A 10470-nucleotide genomic window follows, 5' to 3' on the forward strand; every position below is an offset into this window, starting at 1 on the left:
ATTGGTGACATAATTACTCTTTTTATGCAGATTAAACACATACCTGTTCAAACGGCAAATATACTGCCAAAGGGATTGCTACAATATGTTGACCGTGGAACTCTTGAGCTCTGCTTGCACCTTATTGTTCTAGCTCTGTCTATGGTTTGTGAGATAGTGTATATAACGATTTTTGTTTATGTAGAATTAGTAAATAGTACATACTCACAGCTGTTGTGTTATACACATTTCATGAAGTATGGCTTTACATATTTCAAACACTGGTCATCGTCCTAATAAACAGTTCTCATCATCTCCATGTTTTGATTACTCGTCATTTTCCTTTGTTAAGGTAATGGCAGGCTCTGGAAATTTGCAGACTTTTCGCTTACTGCGTTATCTTAGAGGAAGAATTTCTGCAGAAGGTCAAGTGAATTATGGATTGCAGATGGCTGTGAGTATTGCTAATAGGTTTCATGAGCAAATATATTTTCTTTAAAATTAAATTCCAGAAGACTAAGAACTGATATGTTCTTTATTATACATTACGAAAACTCTGAAGTGTCAACCTTAGGTCGTCAGGGTTCTGGTTCCAGGCTAAAGACTATGGGACCTTTTTGACTGAGTCACCCTTTAAATATCATCTCTTTTAGGCTCTGTTTAATTTATGTTTATGTTACATTGAGCATGTTTGAAATATTTATGGGAAAACTCAGGGTTCTGGTTCCAGGCTAAAGACCATGGGACCTTTTTGACCGAGTCACCCTTTAAATATCGTCTCTTTTAGGCTCTGGTTAATTTATGTTTATGTTACATTGAGCATGTTTGAAATATTTATGGGAAACTCAATAGAAGATTGGAAAAACAAACGATGGGGGAAGTCCTGAGAATCTGGTGGTTTTCATTTGGTTTTCTTGAACTGCCTGTTGGCCAGTATTACCCCGGCTAAGGGATCCTAAACCCTGGGATTGGCTTTGGGTAGGGAATTGTGGGCGTATTCCTGTTGAAATGCAAAATCTGATGGATGCTACTGCCATATGAAAATTACACCAAATCAGTGCTTCCTGTTGTTATTGTTTACATTCAGAATGATGATTTCTGCTATTGTTGTATATGTTTTACTACACTGTACTGTATCTTTTTTGTTCATGTCTAGATTTGCAAACTATACTGAGATATTATCTGATTAATGCATCATTGTATGAAACTAAATTAGAAAATCTACTAATTACCGAGAAATTTCTTCTCCTTGTTGACATACTAATAGCTTAATCTGGTTTATCTACAATGTAGGTGAGCTTGGCAATAGGATTCTTATTCCTTGGAGGTGGGACACATACATTTTCAACTCAAAATAGTGCAATTGCTGCATTATTGATTGCACTTTACCCACGTTTGCCCACTGGACCAAATGACAATCGCTGTCATCTCCAGGTGATTTCTCTTCTACTTTTCCGAGCTCTGACCTTCATGGTATACCATAGCTTTTCTTATTGCAAACAGATTGAAGTTCTTTGTGGTACTGTAACTAGGCATTCAGGCACTTATATGTAATAGCTACAGAGCCTCGATGGGTTCAGACGGTGGATGTTGATACAGAACTTCCAGTGTATTGCCCATTGGAAGTGACAGTTGCTGAAACAGAGTATTACGATGAGACCAATTATTGCGAGGTGACACCTTGTCTTCTGCCAGAACGCTCAGTGGTAAGTATAGTTGATTCCATTAACATTTTATGGTGGAGTGATATGCTAAATAAAATATAACACCTTTACACAAGTTCAACATATGTTTTTGTTTAACACATCAGATGCTGTAACAAGTTGCACTGAAGTTGCTCACCTGTTTACCAAATTATTTTCTCCTTGTGAACTAATGGCATGTGAGGTACTCAGAAATAACTGCTGCCCTGCTGGTATAGCTGGCAGTAGGTTTTGTTATGTCCTGCTGTTTCACTGTTCTCAATACTAGTATGACTATTTCGAGTTAATTCTTTATATATATACATGATCTTGCCTTAGTACATTAAGCCATAGTCGTCAAGCTCAGCCTGCACTGCGCTTTTGGCTTATCCATGGTTCGTAGCCAAGCTCTGCCGAGCCCACTTCACATCTTTGCTATTGTGCTCGCCTACACCACACTCTAAGCTCCACCGCTTACCTCACCAAGCTTCTCTCCAGATAAATTGCGCCTCCAACATTGCTCCTGGCCTGCAGTACACCCTCAGCCTGCCACGTATCTTATTTCCCTGACTCACGGTCAAATTGGACACCACCTGGACTGTGATAAGCAGCCTCAACAGAGACGAGAGGGCGAGAGGGGTGGGGTCTGCTACAGCCTTGTTTGGTGGTGGTTGTTACCTTGACTGAGATGATAATAGAAGAGTCTTGATGACAATATATAGAGACATATGGGCCACCTCATGGGCCTAGATATATACGTAACACCCTCAAACTCAAGGTGGTATAAGAGGCTCATAAATTGAGTTTGAGCAAATAAAGTCGATGATGCGCTTGAGTTTGAGCTTTGGTGAAGAAATTTGCGACTTGCAACTCTGATGGCACATACTGAAGAGCAATTGTTTTTTATGACAATGAGATTGAGTAAAGGAAGCATCAAACACCAATATGCTTTGTGAGTTCATGCTTCAGATCAATAGCAATTTCTATGGCGTCGGTGTTATCACATGGAAGAGGTGTGGGTGCGTCACAATAGACTCCAAAATCAGCAAATAACCAGCGAAGCTATACAATCTCTGAAGTAGTAGTGGCAAGAGTTCAAAGCTCTACCTCTGTACTGGAGCATGATATAACATGTTTCTTGGACTTTCATGTAATAGAAGTACCAAAAAGAATACAATAACCAGTGACAGAACGATAATCCATCTGATCACTCACCCAAGTAGAGTCGAGTAAGCATAAAACTAAAGTGGACTAGAGCGGGTATAGAGCAAGCACTGAGATGATGTCCTCCTCAAGTAATGTAATACTCGAAGCAAATGATTAAAATGCACAGAAGTAGGAGCACTCATAAACTGACTCAAAATATTAACAACGAAGATGGCTTTGATTCCGTCCACGCGGGATGGGCGGACAGCAAAGCTGACGGCGGCGGCAGGGAATCGACGGGGAGCTCCTTGTGGCGGGCCGAGAGATCCAGGCGTCGTGACGGTGGGTCGAGATTCGGAAGCTGATGATAGCTGTGGCGAGGAGGGAGGCTTAGATGGCGAGTAGATCCACCAACCCCAGGGGAGGGAGGTGCTGTGAGCGGAGCTTGACGTGCCGACGGGCAGGGCGATGGTCCGCAACAGGCAGATGACGACGGATTGCAACCTGAAGACTACACAAGCCGCCAATGATAGCATGTGATGGAGAAAGACTTTTGTGAAGTGCACGTGACGAACGGAGAATGATGAGGTTGACAGCAGAAGCAAAATAAAGGTTTGGATCATGGGACTAGTCTAATTATAACCCTAAACCTTGACTGAGATGATAAAGAGAAGAGTCTTGATGACAAATATAAAGTGACATATGGGCCTAGATATATACATAACAGTGGTGATTGGCAGTGAGACGTTGAGGAGCCAAGGAAAGAAATTTGCGATAGGGTGCATGTGTTTGTAGAAATAATTTGTAGGAGTTTTTTATGTTTTAGAGGTTTTTAGTGAGGTGAAAGAGGGAGAGGTGAATGAACTTCCGTTGCTATACTATTACAAACTCGAACTTATAAAGTAGTACTTCCTCTGGTCACAAATACATGATGTTTTGGACAAGATACAATCTCTAATGCTTAGTTTTACCACTATTTTCTATTAGGATATTTTTATAAGTTTCAATAAACTTGTGATACTATGAAAGCATTTTTCGAGATAAATCTACACATGATTTTAATGTTTCCAAATTAAATATTTTTAAAGCTATTGTTAGTAAGTTTTCGAAGTTTGACTGAACCTTGTCCAAAATATCATATATTTGTGACTGGAGGGAGTACTAATTAGCTCTCTTATTTACACTATATAAGCATGAACATTGTATGTAAGCATGAGGTGCACTTCATCTTGCTCATTCTTTTAAATTAAAATATGTTACTGTTAATCGTGGATTATATTATATATGTAACTTAGCATAAGGTTGGGGCAAAATAGTTTGTATGGTTACATTTTGTTAAGTATATATATAAGCCCACCTATTACTTAAGGCCCATAAGGACCGACTCTATATATTGACATCAAGTCTAATGGATGGACATCTTCTCTTCCTCACAATTCCAGCCAAGGTAACATGGAACCAGGGTAAGGTTTAGGGTTAGATTTCAACTAATCCACTCGATCCAAACATATTTTTTCTTCTGTCATCGTCATCCAATTGTGCCACTGTTAGTGGCCTGCTCTTGCCCGTCCACCTTATGGCTCGTCGCTACCCCAAATCAGGACACTTCCCGTGCTGTCTATCTTGGAAGTCGCTCGTTGCCCTCTCATCGACATCATGTCGCCGCCCGTCACAGAGGCAGCCATTGCGTGAGCTCTTTACCAATTTTGTCGTCGCTCGTCCGTGCGTGTGCTCGATTCGTCGCTCGCCTGTCCATTGTAGTCAACCCATTTGTTGTGATTCGTCGCCGACTGCCTGCTATGCACCTGTCGTCGGTCGTTGCCATCTTGCGGCCCGCTGATGTCTCTTGATCTCGCATTGCCGATGTCCGCCTGTTCGCCCATCAAGTGAACATATCGCTCATTCGCTCGCCTGTCCACCAATCAGGAGAACAAAGTTGCCGGTCTAGTCTCTTGCTAGTCATCGTCCGCTACAAATTCATCGTTGCCCGCTGGGCTGGTGGCCCGTTGACATCTCCTCGTCACCGGTCGGGAGCACAGAGTCACCGCCGCCCGTTATGGCCACAGTCTTGGCTCCCCACACTCGCCCCATTGCCAAGGTGTAGCCGGCCTCGTCTTCAGCACTTATTTGTGGTTGTTGTTCGACCAATCACTACATCAGCTTGTAGTTGCTGGTCAAGTTGCTTCCGTGTGTTGACTAGGTTTTGCCTGTCGCTTTTGTGTTTTGCTGTCGTTTGGTTCCAATATGTAACAACCGAGTGCAATTCCTATCCTTATTAAGCTTGATGGTCATAATTATCGAGAGTGGGTCTCTTTGTGAAAATTGTGTTGAGGGGTTAAGCTCTGACATCTCATTTGACTAATGTTTCACCTATTGATAAGTCAAGAATTGACATAATGGCGATGGAAGGGTTATCAGTGCTATTGCCACTAGTATGATGTGTCTTTGATTATGAGTCTTGAGCATCACAATACAGCTAAGGAAATGTGGGATTATTTGCAGCGTCGATATGCTCAGAATAATGGTGCTCTCTTGTATACTCTAATGACATGACTTTATGGCCTTAAACGGAATTATCTGTGCATAGATGAGTACTGCATTGCATTTGATCGTTTGATGGGACCATTGCTCTCAATGGTACCTCAGTGTACCAGAGGGTGTTTAGGCTGTTGTGATCACAAGTTCATTGAGAAGTTCCTTATGTACCAATTTTGTCACGGACTAAGATAAGAATTGAGTCTGTCCGTATGTAGTTGCTCAACAATCGTACTACTCCATCTATTGCAGATGTATTGTCTTCTTTGATTGCTAAAGAAACTCATCTTCGTTCGCTCACACCTGCTCCATTGTCAGTACCTCATAGTGTACTTGCAGCTTCTCAGAGGACCATCACAACTAGAGATAGTTCCTCGAAGGCTATTCCTTATGAGCTTTGCAAGAAGACTGGTCATCGTCTAGAAAATTGCTTCTCTCGTCATCCAGAGAAGTTGGCTGAGTTCCGTGCACGCTGTGCTGCTCGTACTCGTAGTGCAGCTCCTTCCTGAGGTTTGGTATCTGTTGTTGCTGCTTCTCACGACAGTGATTCTCAGTCTTGGGTTATGGATTCGGGAGCTTCTTTCCATGTGACATCTGATAAGTCACAACTAGTTTCTTGCAAGCCGGTCACTACTAGAGGTTACATCTTGTCATATCACTCATCAGGGTGTACTTTTCACTAGTTTTTTTTACCTAATGTTTTTTTTTTACCTCAGTTATCTATGAATCTTCTCAGTTGGTCAAGTCACTGACCAAAACTGCTTTGTTGGATTTGACACCTCATCTCGTTTTATTCAAGATCTTCGAAGCGGGAGTGATTGGAACTAGCCGTCACCATAGAGGGTTTCCTGGCCTCTACGTTCTGGACACCTTGTGTCTTCCTCCTTCTACCAGTTCCACTGCTCGTGTGTCATTTGCTGCATGGTCATCCGAATTATCTTTTGCCAAGTGGCATCATCGTCTTGGTCACTTGTGTGGATCTCGTTTGTCCACTTTGATTCGTCAGGGTCGTTTATGCCATACGTCCATTGAGTCCACTTTTTATTGTAAGGGTTGCAAGCTTGGTAAACAGCTCCAACTCCCATATTCCAGTAGTATTTCTCATTTTGTTAGACCTTTTGATCTTATTCATTCCAATGTATAGGGTCATTCACCTTTTGCTTCAAAAGGTGGTCATAGTTATTATATCATTTTTATCGATGATCATTCACGATATATTTGGATTTATTTCATGAAACATCGCTCTCAGCTGTGTTCTACATATCAATCTTTTGCTCGTATGGTCTATACTCAGTTTTCTACTGCCATTAATCTTTTGCCTTGAATTTGGAGAATACATGTCTTCTGTTTTGTTAGTTCCTCACCGCATCTTATGTTCCTCACTACATCGCCACCTTATAGAGACTGTTTGCACACTCATTGCATCATTTATTCCTTTTTATTTCTAAGAAGAACCTGTTTCTACAGCCATTTATCTTATTAATTGGTAGCCATCTTCAAAGCTGGCTGGAAAATGTTCTGTGAGGCTTTTTTTGGTACTCCTAGTTATGATCATCTTCGGGTTTTCGGATGTACTTGCTATGTCTTGCTTGCACCTCATTAGCGGACTTGTTTGCCCAGTTGGTTGAGTGTGTTTTTTCTTGGATATAGTCCTCAACATAAGGGTTATCATTGCTATGATCCTTCCTCTCATCGCATATGTATTTCTCATGATATGACTTTTTTTTTAGGATCATCCTTCTTCTATAACCCCTCCTCTCAGCCCTCATTCTCTTCCACAGAGTCTATTTCTTTTCTATGCCTTCCTCCATCTGGTGATAATGCCCATGTTCCATCTCCTACGCCCACTCGACCCACCTCTGATTCTGTTTCAGCTCCACCCACACCTGTTATGGATTCAGCTCCTCCACATATTTCGTCTATCACCCATGTCTATACTCATTAGACCATAATTCTTTCTTATCACCCGTCTTCCCTACAATTCTAGTCAAGGTAACACATTTCATTTTTCAGATTCCTTGTAGTTAAGTGTCTCCTCAACTTTGTATGTCACATTGATCTCAAAATGGTTCCGCTGCGACTTGTAGGCATGGTTGAATTTACTTCTCTTCCAAATATATTTTCCTTTCAGCATGCAGTAAAAATACAAGCTACGAACAAATGGTATTGAGAACAACTAAAGTAGGAAAGTGATCTTAGAGATGAAATCAGGTGCAAAAAACTGTTAAGGTGCAAACCCATGTACTTTATGCACCGAATCACTAATTCTCATAAGAATTGTCCGTTTTAAGAATGGCATTCATGATCCTGCAAAATGGGTTCCTAGTGTTCAACTATTGATTGTATTTTAGCTCCCTGTTTTTTTTTTCCCGACACAATCGACTTTGATCATAGATAACCTTCCCTGTTTATACGCTATAATATTTTGAGAATTTTTGGGAGGTATATTGAAAGGTCACACAGGTTTACACCCAGATGGGAGTTTACGCCAATCTATTACACAATCTAAAAGGCTAATCTGTTGCAGCTTAAAAGCATTCGAGTTTGTGGGCCTAGATATTGGTCTCAGGTGATTAAACTTACACCTGAAGGTATATTATTCGTTCTGAATACTTCACATTTCTTCAGAAAAAAATTGTGTTATATGTCTAGCATGTCTCTCAAATAGGCAAGCCATGGTGGAGATCTGGAGACAAGACAGATCCTTTCAATGGTGGAGTTCTCTACATAAAGCGAAAAGTTGGATCATGCTCCTACTCAGATGATCCAATCGGATGCCAGTCTTTGATTTCACGGGCAATGCATGAGGTTAATGTTTTGTTACACTTGTGTGGATGTGTACCTTAATGACTCAGTAGAGGACTAAAGGTTATGCTGACTTGTAATTTAACTACCTGTTATATCAAACTTCAGGTTTGTGATGCACCATCTGCAAGCTGTAGTACTCAACCGAACAACACTAATCATAGTTCCTTCAGAGTTGATCAGCTAGTAAGCACATTTTCTGCCAATCCAAGCTTGATTGCTTTTGCGAAACTGTGTTGTGAGTCATGGAAGGACAGGCAAGTGATATATTATTTTATTGTTTAATTCTTATCTTATTTCTTTATTTGCCTGGATAATAAGCACTATGGGCCTGTATGTCACATCCTTTGGCTGGCTTCTTCTTGTATTGTGTTCTGCAGATGCAATGGCAATTTTCGAGAGTTCTGCTCTCAAGTACTGTATGAATGTATGAGCAAAGATAGGCCATCACTGTTACAGGTTTCTTACTGAACTTTTATCTCATTTTTGTGACTCAATACTTATAAACAATCTTGTATAAAGTGATTGTTATATTTCTTTTCCAGGTCTATATCAGTTTTTACACAACAATTGAGTCAATGTGGGAGCATTTTAAGATTGGACGCTTTCCTTTCTATGATTCTCTTTTCGTTCCCAACTTGAAGGTTTGTATGGAGTTCTCTATGTATGACTTGTTGCTCTTTATTACCGGTTTGGGCTATTCCCAGTTTCTCAGGGTTCTATAAATTGTTTCCAGCAAAGATGCCAGACCCACTGCCAGAAACCAACTAGGTTCTGGTTTTTGTTGTTTGGCTTGCCATATCTTGTCTTGTATTTTTCTTTGGTGTTTTTTGAAATTTCCATATTCTCTACATGTTAGATGAATATCTTGTCTTGCCATATCAAAATGTTTAGTACTGTGCCTATCCCCTAAGGAGTTTAGCATCGCATAGTTACCAATGTACAGTATCATAGCAGGTTCCTATTCATCTTCTGTTCTGATGTTGCCGCATCTTTTATCGTTGATGCCTTTCGAGCTTTCAGAAAATGCCCAACTTTTGGGTTTGTGTTATCATTCTTCTTTCCAATATGCAGGTCGCTCTGGCCTACAATGAAGCATTAGTTGATGGCAAAATTACAAATGGAGGCATTATTCAGTCCACGTTCTTGGAATCGCTCATGAAACGCGTGGAAGATATCTTTGCAGAATTCCCAAACCTCAAGGACAACTTCTCCAGTTACTTGAGCACAGGAAAATGGCCTGATGCCCAAAACGATGTGGTGCTCCTCTCTTTGTATCTCCAGTGGTACAGCATCCCGCCTCCCCATGTTGTGGCATCTGCAGTTGAAAAGGTTAGGCCTAGAGTCCCCGCCAGTGTATCCATTCTCCCACTGCTTCGCCTCCTGCTGCCGACCACGAACCTTGTGGGATTGATGGAGATTGAGAAGCTTCATATGGCCATGAAGCCCTAAAACCAAGCTTTGGGAATGTGAGGATCGCTGGGCCTTGTGCATACACCGAATGGTGTATCCCTGCAAGGAGTACCTAGCGCAGTTGGTGACAAAGGGGAAGGAGTGAGTGACTGTAGCTGTACTTAATTTAGTGGGTTAGTTGAAGGCTTGTGTTGATCCGTACTCGAGTTAATCTGTTATTGGGGAAAATGCCTGTATTTTTTAACAAAACGTTAGGAACACAAGTTGTAAGCAGCCGTGGGTCAAGTTTATCCTAAAGGACTATACTGTTGTATTTCCCAACTGGATGGCAAGTGGCAAGTCTCATATTTTGCGCTCAAGTTTCTGAGAAGTTATGTGTTATGAATTTTCAAGTGAAGTTTTAGGCGAGCATCAAAGTTTCAATAGTGTTCTGCCATGTTTAAAATGTTCAGAACTTTATATCTCCTATTTCAGGTGGTTTCGGATAGCTTCGAAGTTTGAGCATATCTCCGACTCCATGGAGTTTAGAATGGCAGGCCGGCGAGACTTGTTTCGAGTTGGTGCCGGGCCAGCAAGGCAATGCATGGGCGCACAGCCTGTGAGCCTGACTTGCCCCAGCCCGGCGCAGCCTATCTCCACTAATTCAAACACGACGGGTGGCGTAGAATTTGACGGTCCGTCGCACAGCGACGGTTTTGTCGGATTGGTAGAAGCCCGCCAGCAGCACAGCACACAGGCTTATCCTCGCAGAATAGGTGCGGTGGTCGTAGCTAGCACAGAGGGTTTACGTAAACATTCAGAATAAAATGGCGTATAAGAGTGTGCAATGCTGTAGACACCGTATAGCTATCTATACAATGACATAGACAACAATAAGCCGTCTGTAAGTGTGTCTATCGAATGATAGCGA

General features: G+C 41.5%; 1 protein-coding gene across 5 annotated transcripts in view; it reads left to right on the forward strand.

The window, feature by feature from the left end:
• Positions 1 to 9919, forward strand: part of LOC133928731 (anaphase-promoting complex subunit 1) — a 31902-nt gene extending 21983 nt beyond the window's left edge. Inside the window, exons 28-37 of one of the 5 annotated variants that reach the window (XM_062375191.1) lie at positions 31 to 144; positions 332 to 433; positions 1273 to 1413; positions 1512 to 1685; positions 7870 to 7911; positions 7995 to 8150; positions 8256 to 8404; positions 8528 to 8606; positions 8693 to 8791; positions 9222 to 9919. In XM_062375191.1, the coding sequence (XP_062231175.1) occupies positions 31 to 144; positions 332 to 433; positions 1273 to 1413; positions 1512 to 1685; positions 7870 to 7911; positions 7995 to 8150; positions 8256 to 8404; positions 8528 to 8606; positions 8693 to 8791; positions 9222 to 9599 (1434 nt within the window). In that variant the 3' untranslated portion in view covers positions 9600 to 9919. Of the gene's footprint in view, positions 1 to 30; positions 145 to 331; positions 434 to 1272; positions 1414 to 1511; positions 1686 to 7805; positions 7934 to 7994; positions 8151 to 8255; positions 8405 to 8527; positions 8607 to 8692; positions 8792 to 9221 lie in introns of those variants that run through there. The other 4 variants (XM_062375190.1, XR_009911514.1, XR_009911516.1 and 1 more) reach the window with 4 other exon arrangements.
• Positions 9920 to 10470: the final 551 nt, after the last annotated feature.

The sequence above is a fragment of the Phragmites australis genome, chromosome 9 (assembly GCF_958298935.1).
Source record: "Phragmites australis chromosome 9, lpPhrAust1.1, whole genome shotgun sequence".
NCBI classification, from domain to species: Eukaryota; Viridiplantae; Streptophyta; class Magnoliopsida; order Poales; family Poaceae; genus Phragmites; species Phragmites australis.